This window comes from Eufriesea mexicana, unplaced genomic scaffold (assembly GCF_001483705.2).
Source record: "Eufriesea mexicana isolate 0111107269 unplaced genomic scaffold, ASM148370v2 scaffold1576, whole genome shotgun sequence".
NCBI classification, from domain to species: Eukaryota; Metazoa; Arthropoda; class Insecta; order Hymenoptera; family Apidae; genus Eufriesea; species Eufriesea mexicana.
In genome coordinates, this window is record NW_016909689.1 from 113,892 (window position 1) to 131,726 (window position 17,835).

At 39.1% G+C, this 17,835-nt stretch overlaps 1 protein-coding gene across 1 annotated transcript in view; it reads right to left on the reverse strand.

The window, feature by feature from the left end:
• Window positions 1-4,758: 4,758 nt before the first annotated feature.
• The window catches only part of Cad88C (cadherin 88C), an 81,876-nt gene continuing 68,799 nt past the window's right edge, over window positions 4,759-17,835 (reverse strand). The window contains exons 36-40 of the mRNA XM_017901256.1: window positions 14,722-15,061; window positions 11,445-12,880; window positions 10,230-11,387; window positions 9,861-10,079; window positions 4,759-9,755 (exon numbers count right to left, since the gene is read on the reverse strand). Coding sequence (XP_017756745.1) covers window positions 4,759-9,755; window positions 9,861-10,079; window positions 10,230-11,387; window positions 11,445-12,880; window positions 14,722-15,061 — 8,150 coding nt within the window. The remainder of the gene's footprint in view (window positions 9,756-9,860; window positions 10,080-10,229; window positions 11,388-11,444; window positions 12,881-14,721; window positions 15,062-17,835) is intronic.

The window sequence follows — 17,835 nt, forward strand, 5'->3', positions numbered from 1 at the left end:
TTTTTCATGTTACATTTTTCTTTTTATCAATTAATGATAAAATTTATTGTCATGAATTTCTTTGCGGACTTCTATTATAGATAGAAGCAAGTATTCGAAAAATCTCAGGTATTTAATTTTATTAACATACATATATTTTTAATTTCAAATTTTTTCTATAAAAATTTCAATATCGACTGTCTCTATTATACCTGCTGTGATTTTCTCACCATTGTGTCTAATGAATTTTTTTGAAAATTATGTTTTATTCCATTTTATTATAAGAAACAATATTTTCAGATAGTGTCACATTAATATTAATAGGATGATATTATTACTTATACTATATTTAAATAAAAAATTAAATTAGATTAAAAATTATTTAAGGTTCCAATTAATTGTATCGAAAAGAAAAATAATTTCGTTATTACAGTACAATTTAATCGATGCTGATAACCTCTTTATCTCTTGAACTTCCGTATCAGGTGCATCGGATGCAGATAAGACTAGTCGGCAAAAGTTAGCAGAGTTGGTAATGTCGGAAGCAAGGATATTTTTGTAACAGAATATCAGGAACGAAAGAAGTTCGTCTCGATCCACTTATCGCGAACATAATTATCGTTATATACATTATACGATTATATAAATCGAAAACAAAACTGACGATCGTTTATGATGATTTCAATAATTTAACGAATAATTTAAGGAATATTAATCTTGGCATAAATAAATGTTAATAGAAGTCTGGTTATACTTTAATATATAACGTATATTATTATAGTATTATATAAAATAATAAAAAATTATAAAATACTGCATAACATAATATAATGGTATAAGTATAAAGCTCCATAGCAGTTAAAGATAAATAGTAGAGTACAAAACTATACACTAGTGTGCAGTATACAAATATATATAGTAGTGAATGATATAATAATACACAAATATTAAATACCATGCTATAAATATATAAATAAATCATATAGTATAGCATTAAACTATTTGATTAGAAGCAGATATATAATATAGTACAAAGTATATTAATATACAGAGTGCCCCAGCAACGATAGTACAATCGCAAAAATAGGTGATTCTACTTGATAAAATAAATCGAAAATAAAGAATAAAAATTTTTCATTCGAAACTTCGTTATCCAGAAAATCGACTTTAAATGTTCACCGAGTACGTGTGCACTTAGCTATGGCTCAGCTGTATTGGATCATCGATATATCGGCATGGGTGGTGCGCAACTGAGGAGGGGATGATTCTACATGGAAAAACAAATCGAAAATGAAGAATAAAATTTTTTCATTCGAAGCTCCGTTATCGAGAAAATCGACTTTGAATATCTATTCAAACTTTTCAGTGGAAATTCAAAGTCGATTTTCTCGATAACGAAGCTTCGAATGAAAAAATTTTATTCTTCATTTTCGATTTGTTTTTCCATGTAGAATCATCCCCTCCTCAGTTGTGTACCACCCATGCCGATGTATTCATGATCCATACAATTGAGTCATAGCTAAGTGCACGCGTACTCGGTGAACATTTAAAGTCGATTTTCTCGATAACGAAGCTTGGAATGAAAAAATTTTATTCCTTATTTTCGATTTTATTTTTCATGTAGAATCACCCATTTCCCGGTTATACTAACGTTACTGGGACACCCTGTATAAATCAATATAACGTAAGTAATTATTGTAATACATGACATTATGAATATAATTTTGTATGGTGAATAATATGTAATATACATATTATGTAATGTACGTACCTGTTATTATATAATTAAATTGAACAAAAAAGAGCAAAGAAAGTTTATCAGGAATATAGAAATATTATAATAATTTATGCATATTTCAATTAACAAATTTTACAATTCCTTTTCGTCTATTAGTTCTTTGGTAAAATACTTTTTAAATATATTTTATATTTTGTAAATATACTTTTAAAATAGTTTTTGAAATATGCTATGAGGATCCTCTTTCTTTAAATTACAAGTTCAAAAGGTTAACGAAAATTTTGGAATTAAATTTTAATTTTAAGAAAAATTCAAATTCTTAAGAATTAATAATTGTTTACAAATTCAGGATTTTTGCAAGGATAATGCATAGTGAATTTACCATGAAATGATACACAGGATTTTATACATATGTATGTATTTATTTACAAGATAATTATAAACATCATATTATTGAAATAACAGTCATAATATAAAATTGGTCATCGAGTCGATGTGCTATTTATTTCTTTGGACGGCAATAGCATTAACAAAATTGTTCTTCGAAATTATGGACTTTATAAATGATATCTGTCTCTGTAAAAATATAAGAAAGTTAACTTTCTAATGAAACCGGAAACTGACAGAGTACTGCAAAATATGTAAATATGTATAAATTTGTGTAAAATGCAATATTGTTATATTATTCAATTTTCAATAAATTAAGCTTCCTAGTTTATTTAGAGCTAATTCGAGAATTTTAAACGATAGTATAAAATGAGTTTTATTACGATCTATTTCAAGGTTACACCTGTGTTATGCAATTATTATGTTGGTAAAAAAATAATTTCGTTTTTTGTATTTTCGATTTTTGTAGCTTGATATTGGAATAAATTGTAAACGTGGTTATGTTATGTGTCGTTCGAAAGCGCTGACTTCGCTCTATATCTTGATAATAAACATTTTGAATGTAATGATGATTTACGTTTTATTTAGGTTATTTAATTAGAGATGGAAAAGAAGCAAAACAAAATTATTTTTCTACCAAGAAAATATCAATCTTTGTATAATTATATAATTAACGATAATTAATGAAATTCTTTATTCCAAGGGTCTAGTTGGATGAGCTTACTGTCATAAAATTATTTTAATTTTTTTAATAACAATCAATATGGATTAATATTCAAGTTTATGCTTCTCACTCTATCAGTTTCCTCTGCGTTTGTAGAAAATATGCATATACAGTGACTCACGAAAATATTCGGACACAAAGCCATGTCTGAATTAATCACATCAAATCGCAGATAAGTTGTACTCGTGTTGCTTAAAATTTCTCCGAATTGTTTCGGGATGAACTCATATTCCATTAACATCCATAATTCGGATGGAAAAGAATGGCGTGGCGGAAAGCGAACGAAGAGTTCCACCATCGAAACACGAGAGATACCGTAAAACACGGTGGAGGCAGCTTGATGGTTTGGGGCTGTATTTCGATCAGAGGAATTGGCAATTTAGTTTTTATTGACACCATCATGGACAAAAACTGTCACTTACACTTACTGAAAAATAATTTATTAAATAGCGCAGAAAAAATGGGAATTCGCAACAATTTTAAGTTTTATCAGGATAACGACCCCAAACATAAAGCACGCATTGTTCAAGAATTCTTGTTTTATCCTTGCTCGAAAGTTCTTCATCCTCCACCACAATCGCCGGATCTCAACCCCATTGAAAATTTATGGATAAGTTAGATCGCAGAATACGAAAGACAGCAATTAACTCAAAAGAGGAACTAAAACAAAGATTGCTGGAAGAGTGAGCTGCTATCGGTACGAATTATTTGGAAAAAATCATTTATAATATGCCCAACAGATTGAGACACGTATTGAAACAAAGAGGCTATGCGACAAAATATTAAAAAATGTGTTTATATAAATAAATTAGGGTTATATAATGTTATTTATGCCAAGTGTCCGAATATCTTTGTGACGTAAAAATAGGGTATTATTTTATTTATAATTTGTTATAGTAAATCCATATAAATTTATTAAATAAAACACATGGCTTTGTTAACTTAAATAAACATCTTATCCCCAGAATAAATAACGAACACGATCCGTGTATAAGTATCTGCGATACTAAGTGATTAATTCAGGCATACCTCAGTGTCCGAATATTTTCATGAGTCACTGTATATTCATCATTTTCAATCTAACGAAATACTTTTCCCAATTCCATTTATACTCGTACATTATTCTCTACCAAAGTGTAAATCCTAAAACGTGACATCTATACTTATCCTCTTCGTAACAATTTTTGAAATCTACTCCACGTTACAATTAACCCTGCATTTTGTGCGTAATTTCAATCCCTTCAATTCAATTCATTTATCCTTTACCCCTTTCAGAACAAGAAAACTAAAAAATGTTAATCTTCCTTCGGCACATCCTGTACACTTTCGTTCCACATATTCCATATATCAATATCTGCTATTGTTATCGCGTTCAACGAGTGCCGCCCGTGATAACCGCTTTGGTACCGGGCGAGTGCCGCGAACCGACACGACTGGAACGCTACTCAATGATTACTGCGATTGTTTTCCTGTGATTGCACCCCCGTGCCCCCCTCAAGTGTTTATGTCTTGTCGAGGTGAGGGGATATAAGATATACGGTCGGAAGTGGGAACGCGTGTATGGAAATCAGGAAATAGCTTATTTATCGATTGCGTAATCGAGCCCCCTCACCACGACAAGGTATAAGCATTTGAGTGGGGAACGGGGGTTCAATCACAGGGAAACAATCGCACTAATCACTGAGTAGCGTTCCAGTCGTGTCGGTTCGCGGCACTCACCGGGTACGAAAGCGGTTATCACGGGCGGCACTCGTCGAACGCGATAACAACTATCAACAACTGATTAACTCTACAAAAATTCATCTTCGTCTAAAACCTAAAACACGGGAAAGAAAATCTAACGATATCCGTCCTTGACAAGTAATTGAAAAATGATTAGAGAACAGAGGAAAACGTCTGTCTACGGATCGGCGTTAAGTTTATTGCGGATTCAAGATGGCGGCGTAGTACTGTCGGATCGCAGCTGAGATGGCGCTGCTTCGCTGTACGCGATGTCGAACACGCTCTTCTTCTCCAGTAATTGCTGGTGTCGCAACCTGTTGCCACTCTGCACCGACATCGGTATCCCAGGATCGAAATCCTCCTCGGTGTGTTCTCTTTCTATCGCTGAAGGTATGTCGAAATGCTCTGGAGACAGTTGTGGCGAAGGATGAGGAGCAGGTGGCGGATGGAGATAGAACGGGGCAGGTATCTTCTCGTACTTGTACTCGGAGTGTTGCACCAAGTGATGTTTGGAGTCTGTCTGAGATACAGATGGCGGTGTAGTCGCGAATATTTGAATCGGTGGATCTTCGTTCTTGCCTCCTTCCGCTTTTCTTAATTTCCTGCCCTGACGAACTATAGCCTTCAATTGCTCGGACTCTACATTCACCAGAGGCTTCACTTTGCGTCTCGTTCGTGGAGTCAATTCGGCAGGCTTCTCACTCGACTGCTTCTTCTCCTCCTTCTCGCTCTTCTGACTCCTCATACTCCTTCGTAGCCATTTTGGTAGCTGCTCTTCGTCGTCAGTCGCCATCAATTCTGCTCTCTTCCTCTCCATTTCTTCTCGATTCTTCTTGTACCATGCCATGTACTTCGGTTGCGTCTTGCTCGTGTCGATCTCGCCTGTCTTGGGGGGAGTCGGATACTTCTCGCCACTGCTGGATGACTTCTTGTCTTTCTCTGCTCTCGATTTAAACAGCGATTGCTTTCGTCGCGACTCTTCGTCTTTGTGTCTCGATTGCTTCGCCTGATCGCTGTCTTTCTGCTTGGCTTGCTCCTCTAGAGGCTTCTTGCGCGTGCGGTGCACCATGTAAGCTGCCTTTTCCTCGGATGATTCCTCAGAGGAACTCTTTTTCTTCCTCTGAATGGACATTCTTTTCCTCTCTAAATCCTTCGTTCTTTTATCCGCCACTTTGAAAGTCTCTGTTTTTGCCAGTTTGGAAACTGATGGTGCATTGGATGGAGCTCCAGATGTCTTGGCTTGGTCTTTCTTTTTGGGGTCTAATTTAGTGTCCTGTGTATGTTTTGCAATTGTGGATAACTCTTCTGAGCTTTGCTCACGTTCTACTTTCTTGGGTTCTTGTCTATTTTCTATATTGTGACTGGAAGGAACTGGAACTATTCCTATGTTCATAGTCTCTTGGCTAGACTCAGGTTTCTGTTTTTCCTCTGTTTTGGCTAACTCTGACGAAGAAGCTTGTTCTATTTCTCGTATTTTATCCTCCTTCGAAGATTCCACGTTGTCATCCTCAATCAGTTCGATCGTTAACGTCCCTCTTTCCTCGTCCTCGATATCCAACACCTCAGTCGTCTCTTTCGCTTGACTAGTCTCTTTCTCTGACAACTGTCGAGCTCTATGTCGCGGTGTCTGATACGGTCTGGTGGTTAACGTTGTCTTCCTAGAAATATCACTCGATGAATCACTATCTTCAGAATCATCCACTGTATCTATCATGCTCGTAAAAAGTGGCAGGCTTACGTCTACGTATCCTTCCCCAACAGGCTCCTGTCTCATCTCTTCTCTGGCTACGACTTCCACCAGAGGCCAAGTCCTATCCATTTTCTCCGTTGCATCTTGCTTTCCTGACTCTTCTCGAGGAACCTTCGTAGGTGCTTCTGGTTCCACGTTCGGCTGGTCCAGTGGAAATGTTGGCTTCGTCCGAATTTCGTCCCCCATCGCGCTGGAACTTTCTTCTTCCACCAATTGCTCCACTTCTGGTAACACGGTTTGCTCGCGCTCAGACTCCGACTGCTTCTCGAATTCGGATATTTTCGCGGAATTTGTTGGAGTTCCCGATATAATGGAATCAAACGCAAACTTTTCTTTCTCTGTCGGCCCGTACGTCTGCGGGCAACTTCCAGGCAATTCGGTCCTCTGAAAACTGGCGCTCGCTTTACTTGACGGTTCGTGCAACTGCTCCTCCTTCTCGATAGTTCGTGCTAGTTCGCCATCCACCGTCTCATTATCCGCAACTTTCTCTGGTTCCATGCTCGCTTCGGCTCTCCCTTCGAATAATTCCCCAGAGACATCCTCACTATCCTTTATCTCTGCCTCTTTCTCGTCTCTTGCCTTCTTTGGTGAATCTTGTTCGTGAACTGGTTCCAAAGATTCGACTATGGCTGACGTTTCGATGGGTGATTCTGATGCTAATTCTCTTATTTCGTCTTTCGAAGCTTTGCCCAGGTCCTGGTCGACTTTGCCAGGTTCTGCTTCCTTTGGTTCTTGAGATGTATCAGTTTCTAGGGTCTCCTCTGTCGCTTCTTTTGGTACAATTGCTGTTTTAATATTTGGTTGATTTAGAGCTATGTCTTTGGACGTGTCTTCTTTCTTTTGGTCTTCTGAGCTTGTAGAATCACCTGCTTGGGAAATCGATGGTATACTAATACTGGGGACTTCTGCCTGTTTCTTGTCTTTATCATCAGAGGGTAGGGAAGGTATTTCTTTATCATCGATTTTAGTGTCTGGATGTGATTGTTTCGTAATTGGAGTTTCTTCTGCAGAAGTATCTTTGTTATTGGTGAATTTGTCGACAAAGTTATGAACAACTTTAAACACTTCTGAGAATATACTCTCCTTTTTGCTCACGTGGTCATCAGGTTTAGGTGGTTCTTTTGGTGTATCCTGTTTTATATCTTCGCTGGTGGAAATAGGAATTTCTGTTGGGACTTCTGGTTTTTCGATATTTTCTTCTTTGGTGGGTGATGTTTTTAGAGAGTCGTCTTTTTCTTCGACGACTTTCTCGGCTTTGGGAACGTCAGGTATTTCTGTGAAAGCTTCTTTATCTTCGAGACGTTCCTGGATTTGTGAGATATCCTTCGTACTTCCTATAGTAAGTTCCTGTTCAATTGGTGAAGTTTCTGGAACAAGTTCCTTCTCGATACTTTCTTGTGCTTCTTGAACTTCTTTTTCGGTGATTTCGTAATTGTCAATTGGCTGTATTTCGTCGGTTTCTTTTTTACTATCTTGATGATCAATTTTGTCACTTTCTGTAATTATTTTCTCAGTTATTTCGTAGTCTTCAATTGCTTCTTTAGCAATTTCTTCAATAATTTCTTCTTTAATTTGAGGATCAGTAGTTTTTGGAATTTCTATTTGTTCATCGTGATGTTTTTCCTTTTCTTTATCTTTACTAGTATCTTCTTGTTCTTTCAGCGAATGGTCTTCAGTTTTGCTCTTTTCTTCAACAGTTTCTTCTCCTTTTTCAGGATGTGCTTCTTTCTCACTGTCTGAAGAAATATGTTCCCTCTCTTCAATTTTGTAGTCGTCACTTGAAGCTTGTTCTGTTGCTTCTTCCTCCTTAGTCAGAGTTTCCTTGACAAGAATGTCAGTAATACTTTGTGTGTCTCGATTTTGATCATCTTCTATAATTTCTGCAATTTTTACTTCTTCATCGAGAGAAATCTTTTCTTTGCTTATTTCATGATCTTCAGTTTTAATTTCTGTTGCTATTGTTCCTTCTTCAGAACTTTTTCCTTCTTCTAAAAAAATACTTTCTTCTTTGTCATCACCAATTTTTGTCAAAGTTTTTTTTTCTTCATCTGATATTGCTTCTTTGGGAATTATATCATCAATTTTTGTTAGGGTTTTGTGATAATCGTCAGCTTCTATAACAATTGTGTCCTCAGATATATCTATTTTAGGATGTGTGGTTTCTTCTGCAACGATTTTAAAATCCTTAATTGTTTCTTCATCGACTTTCTTGTCTTTAATTATTTCTTCAGTGTCTTCATATTCTACAGTTGGTTTTCTAGCAGTTTCATATTCCTGTGTTGTTTCTTTGTCAACTTTCTTTTTATCGGTTGTTTCTTCAGGAACTGTTTGATCCATAATTGGTTCATCATCAATTTTATGATCTTGCATCGTTTCTTTATCGATTTCTTCACCTTTAATTGCTTCTTCAATTTTAGTAATTTTATGATCAACACTTGACTTTTCAGTAATTTCATCTCCTGTTGCTTCTTTATCTGATTTCTGATCTTCAGTTTTTCCTTCTGTAATTTTGTGATCTTTCATTGTTTCTTTATCAACTTCGATATTTTCAATTGTTTCAATAATTTTCTGATCCATACCTGATTCTTCAGCTATTTTATGATCCTTTACCTCTTCGCCACCAATTTTTTGATCCTCAGGTTTCTTTTCAATCATTTTATCATCCACAGTGGTTTCTCCTATAATTTTATAGTCTTCTTTCATTTCTGTATCAATTTTTGTTTCTTCAATCGTTTCTTCAGCAATTTTATCGTCTACTATAGTTTCTTTAATAATTCGACGATCCTCTATTATTTCTTTATCAATTTCTTGGTCCTCAGTTGGTTCTTCAGGAATTTTGAGTTCTATAATTGTTCCTTTAGGAATTTTATCATCCTCCATTACTTCTTTATCAATATTTTCATCTTTAATTACGCTTTCCTCAGTTTTATGCTCTACAATTGTTTCCCCAATAATTTTGTCATCCATCGCTTTTTCCTTATCGATTTCTTCATCTTCAAATTTTTCTTTAACAATTTCCCGTTCTTCCATTACTTTTTCTCCAATTTCAAAATGCTTAGTTAAACCTTTCATAGTATCCTTCTCCTCATCTCTGATTTTCGTTTCCTCATCTACCAATATATCCTTTTCAATCTGATCGTGAGGTTTCGTCTGTTTTACCTCTCCTTTATCATCTTTCTTTTCGTCTAAAAAAATATTTTCTTCGATTATTGCTACGTCAGTTTCAACTTTTGATATGACCTCTTCCTTGGATGCAATTTTCATGGTGTCCAAATCAATTTTTTTTTTTTCATAACCATTAATTGCAATTTTTGTCGAATCTTTTTTTTCATCTTCAACAATAAGAACTGGAGTTAATGTATCCACATGTTCAACTTCTTTTTCCTTTTCTTGAATAGTTTCATCCACTTGGTCTCTTTTTTTGTCTCCATTTGGTTCAATTATCGATGCTTCTTCTTTACCATTTTTACCATTTTTACCATTATTACCATTTTTACCATTATTACCATTATTACCATTTTTACCATTATTACCATTTTTACCATTATTACCATTATTACCATTTTTACCATTTTTATGATTACCTGGTATTTGTTTATTATTTTGTATATTGTTTTTAGCTGTTTCTTCAATGTCTTTCATTCCATTTATTTTACCATCGTGTTCTCTCATAGGTGTGTGTACTTCTACTTTTACTTCTAATTTCCCTGGTGTATCTCGGCTTGAGTGACTTTCCTCTTCAATATCCTCTTTCACCTTCTCCTCCGTACTAATATAACCTAAGGGTACATCCATTTCCTTCTTTCCTTTAAAAATTTCTTCCACTCTATCTTCTTCTTCTTCTTCCTCTTTAGATTCCTCCAATACACTCTTCTTCTCGAAATCTTCAGGAATTTCTTCTATTTTCTTCATTTCCTTCGAGTCCTTACCTCTATTAGCTGCTTCTTTATCTTCTAAACTCTGTTCCTGTACCTCAACTTCAGTTTTAGCTTCAATTTGTTTCTCAGAATCACCCACTGATTTCATCTTCTCCATATAACTGTCCAATTTATCCTGAACATGTTGAGCTAAGCCTTTCCAGGTTCCACTCATCAGTCTGTCTGCTTGTGTAGTTTCAGTGGCTTCAATCCCATTACCATTTTTCACACTCTCTTCTTTATACTTCATCGGTTCCTTCATTGTCATGGATTCTATTTTAGAAGGTCCAGGAATATTAATTTCCTGATCTGGTATCGTTTTACTGGTTTCTTCCTTCTTAGCTGGACTCTTATGAATAACAGTGAAGTCCGTAATCAGCTGCTCAGTAACGTGCAGAGGTGTCTTGGAATCCTCCATCGCTTTCTTGGCAGTCGCATGCTCGTCAGACTTTCCAGGCTTGTCAAGCGAGCCCTGGATTTTTGCTATCCCATTTTTTGACAGTGGAACCGTGTCCACTTTGCCAGATTCCTTGTCAACGACAACTTTTGGTTTTTCTTCCTTTTTGCGTCCCACGTCTCGTTCCTTCCCCACAGAATTCACTGCTTTTGGCTGTACATTCTCATTCCTAGGTTCCTCAACGAAGTCGTCACTGAACTTCTGAATTATTTTCTTGGCAAACCTGTCTCCTTCGTGCTGCTGCATTCCGTCAGACTCTTTCCACGTGCTGCTCTTCTTGTCAAACGCTCTTAGGGTGCACGCAGCTCTCTCTTCTTTCCTGTCCTCTGTACTGGTACTCGTTTCCTCGGATACGTTTTGTTTGCGAGGAAGGGCAGTCATTTTCGAAGCTTTAATCACCTTACCAGTCTTCTCAGACTTGGTCTCAGCCTTCTGCGATGAAGAACCGTCTTTTCGTTTCTCAGCTTCCTCGTCTCGACTCTCGGCTGTCTGCTTCTTAGCCTCTCGTCGATCGATTTGACTCAGTCGTTTCAATTTAGAGTGGGTGCCAAGTGACTGTTTCGGCTTCAGAATATCGTGCCGAGGTACGTTCAGTTTCTTGGGTTTGTCCAGAGCATCGTCGAACTCCGAGCTGCCTGTGCTCATCACCTGGGTCTGCTGGTACTTCAGCTTCTGTTTCGTTTTGGCTATAGCTGACTCCTTCCTCTGTTTCCCTTTTTGATCGACCTTCGAGGCAGTCTGGCCACTCTCGCTCGTCTGTTTCTGAGAACTCGTGGTATCCACTTTCTTCGAACTTCTCTGATCCAGGTCCTTCTTCGTCTCCTTCGAGTCAGACTTCTCTTGACTTGTGCTGTCGCTACCAGTGCTCTCCCGGAACTTCTTGTCACCCAGTTTGCTCAGCTTCTTCGTGAGCATCGTGAATTCCTTCTCGAGGATCCTGAAACTGGGCTTCATCACGCCCTCGGACTTCTGCTGGACCTTCGACTTCTCCCTCTTCGGGCTCTTCTCGTCGGCCTTCCCATGGCCGTGCTTCTCCCGTTGAAGTTTTATTTCTGGCGACGAAGTGGACTCCGTCACGTTCGTTTTGTGATCCTCCTTCCGTGTCTCCTCGGAAGACTGAGAGCCAGTCTCCTTCTCGTTTAAGATCTTGTAGCTGATGCTCGTCTGCTCGGTTGACTTGCGGTAGCTTCTCATGGTCTCGTCCTCTTCTCCTTTGTACGAACTCCCGTTGCCATCCAGAGAGTCAGAGATCTCTCGAAGCACCTCGGGTTCTAGAGAAACCTTCCTGCCTTCTTTCACTTCCCTCACCTTTTTCCTCAGGATGCTAAGTCTCTTGTCGAAGCAGGGACTACCTTCTTCCTCGATGGGAGACTTCATCCAAAGTGTCCGAGAGCGTTTCCAATCCCCATCCCCATATTTCTTCCTAGATTTCAGCTTCTTCCTGTACCTGGACTCTTCGTCGGACTCGTCGTTGTCACTCCTGCTCTTCACTTGACGTTCAGTTTGAGTAGCAGCTGTTCTGTCTGTTTGAGTAGCGATGGCTACCTGCCCAGGTAGGCTCTGGGTCTCTAAGTAGCTCGTGGAGTCCATTGCTCCTGCCCCTGCTCGACGATTCTCTCTTTCCAGCAGCAGTCGTGTCAGCAGAGCGTTCTGTCTAGCTAGTTCCAGGTCGTGGTAGCCATACTGAGCATTACTGGGCTGAACTTGATCCTTGGCTATGACTGGTGGTCTCTCAGCGATCGGAGCTCCAGGAGAGTCTTGCTTCTCTTGTCTCAGAGACTCTTTCTCCATTTTTTGGGAGTCATAGTCACCGTGATCGATCACGAGCCTCTGCACTGTGGGGCCTATTTCTTCTATGTGCTGCCTGTGCCCAAGGTCCAGTCTGTCTGGTATGAGGATTATCTCTGGTTGCTGCTGTTGCTGGCAGAGCTCTTTGGGTCGCTGATGAGATTCCATGCTACGAGCAGCTTCGATGTCCTGCATCGACAACTCGTGCCTTGACTTCTGGTCCTCTATGAACCTTTGCAGAATTATGTCCTTACCGTCTACGATTAGGGTTGTGGGACGGTGGTGGTGCAGTTGGTGCGGGTGACTCGTGTCTTCGACTTGTCCTCGAGTTACCAGGCGCAGCACCTCGGCGTTTCCTTCGCGGTAGAAGTGCTGTTCTCTGATCGTTGTTTCCTCGTTCATGTCAGGCTCCATGAATCTGGGATCATCGTTTGTTAGAATGTACGTGAGAACGTGTTGAGGTATTGTGCTATTGCGAGCTGTGAATGACGAAGGTACAGGGATAGTGTTTAACCCTTTCGCCACTGCGGGTGACTATAGTCACCGGTCATGAGACGCCACTCGTACACGATAGGTGACTATAGTCATCGGCCACAAAAATTGAGACAAGTGCTATCGTCTCGTTTAGCTTTCTTCGCAAAGAATTACAAGCGTTATTACGATAGTTGGTTTTTCTTTCTTTCGAAAGACTTGATCCCAAATGCTAAAGACTGCACGCATGTAATGCTTCCATCTTTGACACGGCGTGCCATTCTACGGGAAGGACGAGACCTGTCGTAGCGAAAGGATTAACCCTTTGTACCCGAGAGGCGCCCTTCAGTCACCAATTTCTAAAATTTCGAAGCTCGATATTCATAAATATGTCGAATTTCAGATAATGTAACGGTGTGCGAGGTATCGAAATTAAATAATGCTACGTGTTAATTGTCATACGATTTCTTATTTATTACCCAGAAAAATATTGTCAGCTTTGTAGCAGATAATCTTTGAACTGCTATCCTTCTTTGGCCTAAAGATCGTCGAGTGCAAAGGGTTAACACTTTACCGACCGGTAGCAGTTCATCATTATACACGCGTCCTATTGGCCACTCGGTCTCAGATCCTCCCTATCACCTCAGTTGTACCTCAATATTAAATAATAAATTATTGTTTGCCATGGCAGCCGATTAATAGGCTGTGGGTAAGCTAAAAAGCCGATTAATGGGCTATCGGTCGATAAAGCGTTAAGATCGATAGTGGGGCTAATGGGGTGTGTGGTCTTACTTCTAACAAGGACAGTGAAAGTGCTTTGGGTCATTGATTTAGTTGAAACTTTGAAGGTTTGTAGATTTAGACATCCAGTTCAGGAAAATGTACATTATAAGGGTAATTACTGAATTGTAGGGCGAATGATACTGTTTTGGGATTCTAATATGAGCTGGGTTAGTTGAAAGGAGATATGGAGTTCGTGATTGGAAGAATGCGATTTGAATAATTTAAAAGTAATTTCAAATTGTTGTTACTCTTTCTGTAATAAAGTAATTTTGAAATTCATGTGAATTTCAATTTGTAATTTTTAATTCTAAGAAGAGACACGATAATATTACTATTAATATCACTTATTAAGCAGGAGAGAAAATAAGTTCTTCCAAAAATTTGAATCTTTATATGAAGCTGAAAAATCTCATATTGATCTGTCAAGAATAGTTTCATGATGCATAGTTGATCTAATGAGAAATACGAAAACAAAAATTTTCAAATTGGATATATATCATTGATACCCCTTATTAATTATCACGTATCACCAAATGATAATACTAATTTGGAAAAATGTATATACAGTCATGAAGAGTTACACATCAAAATAGTACCCTAATTTAATTTTGAAATTTACGTGAACTCCAATTTAGTAATTTTTAATTCTAAGAAGAGACACAATAATATTATTATTATTAAGCAGGAGAGAAAGTAGGTTCTTCCAAAAATTTGGACGTAAATTTGGAATAAAAATTTCCAAATTGGAAATATATTATATTATGATACTGATATCCTTTACTTATTACCAGTTATCACCAAATGATAATACTAATTTGGAAAAATTTATCTACAGCCATGAAAGGTTACGCATCCAAATAGTACCCTAATTCAATTTCAAATTATACAAAATCTTGCCAAAAATATTAATTACCATATCATATCATTTTCTCTCCATTATCTCTCTCTAGCTTGAATGATACATGACACTCGAATGAACATGAATGGACATGACAGCTTACCTACCTTTGCCTATAAGCTTGGTGTTGCAGATCCGAACCCCTGTCCATTTCGTGTCGTTGCAGAGAGTCCAATTCGGCAGTGCGATAGCCTCTGGCCTTTTGCTCCTCGACATCTTCCATGTACATTCTCTCTTGCTCGTTCATCCTGCTTCTTCTCGAGTGCCCGTACGTGGGACCGTCCCTTAACCTGTGAGCTTCGATGTTCACTTGGAGGTCGTTTGGATGTCCAGATATGTAAGCAACGTCTCCAGGAAGCGAACAATTCTTCACGTTCCTTTTATTGAACTGCCAATTCCTTCTCGTTGGGTCTGCGCTCCAGGCTTGCTTCCTTCCGTTCCACGACACTGTGATAGAATTATTATTACATGTAGAGATATGTGTTCCGATTGGCAAACACGGAAATAAAGGGTGTTATTAATTTCCGGTATATAGATTCATATACAAGCTAAGAGACTTAAAGTTATATGTTCCGTCCCGAAGAGCGTATTTAGAATATGATTTTATAATTAAGGCCTACACTTTTAACAGACCTAACGGTTTATTTTATATTTTATACCGCGACTGCAATTCCAGAGGTTCGATGTGCCTCAACGCCGTTCTAGCGGATTAAGCTTATAAAGGTAAAGCAAAATTAGGAATTTTACTAGTACCAGACGCGACAGATGGGACCCACGTGTGACAGACCCAACGAGCGACGAACGGACACCGCTTATAAATCGCGTCATTGACCATCAAAAATCGGCTCCTTGACAGTTTCCTACTCCTTAGCCAAAGGTCCTTCCGTCACACCCTCTGTCCAATTAAAACTCCTTACTTTTCTACCACTAACGTTTATTTTTCCCAATCAGAACTAAACTGGAGAAAATACCGGACAGGACACGACGAGACACGACATAGATCAAATTCGAGAAATCTGTTCGTCTTCGACACCGATCCTTGAAACATCTTACTTACACGTACAAACGCGTGTTCGAAACGGTACTCCGTTAACGTCTGCATTATAACTATTCTACGCTTTTCTGTAAATAAACACTCTCTTTTGACCACTCACATTCTGGATTCTTATTATCACAACTAGTCACGCAATATTAATTTGACGCGTGATAAGCGTTCTTGGAAATCGAAGAGATTCGATACCGTAGGATGCTACATTATAAGCTAATAGGCTATCGACTAATAATCGCACTATCTTCGCACTTCGCTATACTCTCACGCAGGACCGTCTTTCACACGTCTTCTATACACTCACTCGCAGAACTGTCCCTCAACCTGGTATTACTACATTAGATATTAATTATTATTACTATTGTAGTATCGCATGTTTTCCAATTGCTTGACGAAGTTGCGTGCTTAGTGCTGACGCTTGGACCGAAATTTGAGTGTTCCATCGTGGAACAAGGAAGACCCGTTACGGTCTTCCAACAGCCAGGTCTTAGGGTCGAACAATTCGGCATCGGAATTTCCCGCTCCATGCCTTCGGCATGTTTGACTGCTGTACCTTTTTTCTTTTGACTTCTCGTGTCGCGGAACACGAGAATCCTGGAAATCCCTAATTTAACGAAATTAGGCGACGGCTCTTAAGACTTGGCTGACAATAGGCCTGAGGGCTCCACGTGGTCCGCACACGTTGGAAGCCTCAGGCCTTCGCTAGGGGTAACAAACGGCCGATGGGGTCACCGGCGCGCGGGTGAACCCCGGGTACCCCACCTTGGAGGAGAGGGTTTCCTCCACTATCGTGGTTTTTCGGGGGAACCTTCCCTCACTCCAAGGTAACGGATTCGGGAACCAAGGGAACGCCCTTGGTCACAGACACTTCCGTACGAGCTCTCAAAGACATCGGTTCTTTCTAACGACTTCCATTCTAAACATCAGAGACCACAGTTCCCTTCTAACACGAGACGATTTTCGTATCTCCTCGTTAAGTCGACGAGATACCGTGTCGCGTCGAACCGTCCATCCACATCGTGATATCTTCGCGCCTTACAACCGCGAAGACGAATTATTTCAGGCGCAAACCACGCGACCAAGAAGATCAAGGGAACGACGCGATACCCCCTTGATACCTCCAAAACATTGAGCGTAACGAAGAAGAGGCCCTATTCTTATGGGCCTAGTCTACAACGCCTATTCCTATCTCTGTAACATGAACAACTGACTGCGTGGAGAGTTCCAACGTCCCTAGCTGACAGTATTCAGTGGAACAGCGAAAAGAATAGATCGAATAGATAAATATAGTGCGTTCGAGAAAAGAAGGCACAACGTGTCTACTTACACGTAGCTTTACGAAAGTCACCGAGGGTTCGAAGGCCAGGTCAGCCGGAAAAACCCTGGACGATGCGTTAGGCCCTTAGCACGACTATGTTTGGTCATGTTGGGGAGGCATTGGAAAACGCGTGCAGGGTGTGCATGGTGGAAAGAAGAATATAAAAGGACAGGGACGTTCTGAGTTAAGAGAGTTGTCGATTAGGGGGTTGTCGAGTTGAGAATTGTCGATTATAGAGTTGCTAAGTCAGTGGAGAGTTGTCGATTAGAGAGTTCTAATAGAAGAGTTGTTAGTTGCCAGAGTTGTTGCTGCTAGTTGTGAATTGTAATAGGATAAGTTGTAATAGGATTGTATTAAGTTGTAATAATTTGTATCTTCGTCGTTACTCACATACCCTATCACTGTTAATTTATTATTTATTAAATATATATGTGGGAATGGAATAAGCGTGGCTCTGGGAAATGTCGAGTGTGTCTGGACTTAGAATGAAAGTGACCATGTGCGCAAGGATCGACTGCAAGGATTATTTATGGTAGAGTCCAGCGGAAGTTTAAGGATGCGTGCAGAGTGGTTGAAGTGCCTGGCCCACCGAGGTTGCGTGAGAAAGGAGCATGACTGGAGAAGAAAGTCAGGGTATGAATGAGGAGGATGAACGGTTTAAATGAGGGTGCAAGGGCGCGGGCGAGGACAGTCCTTCACGGTCTTCAAGATAGCGTCTAGCAAGTAAAAGTCGAGCGTACCCGTAGCGAGTCTTTAGTTTCGTAGCCGATAATATAAGCATAAGTTTATTGTATTTTAAGAAGCAGTAAAGCAACGTTACTTTAGCCAATCCACACACCCCGATCCTACATATAT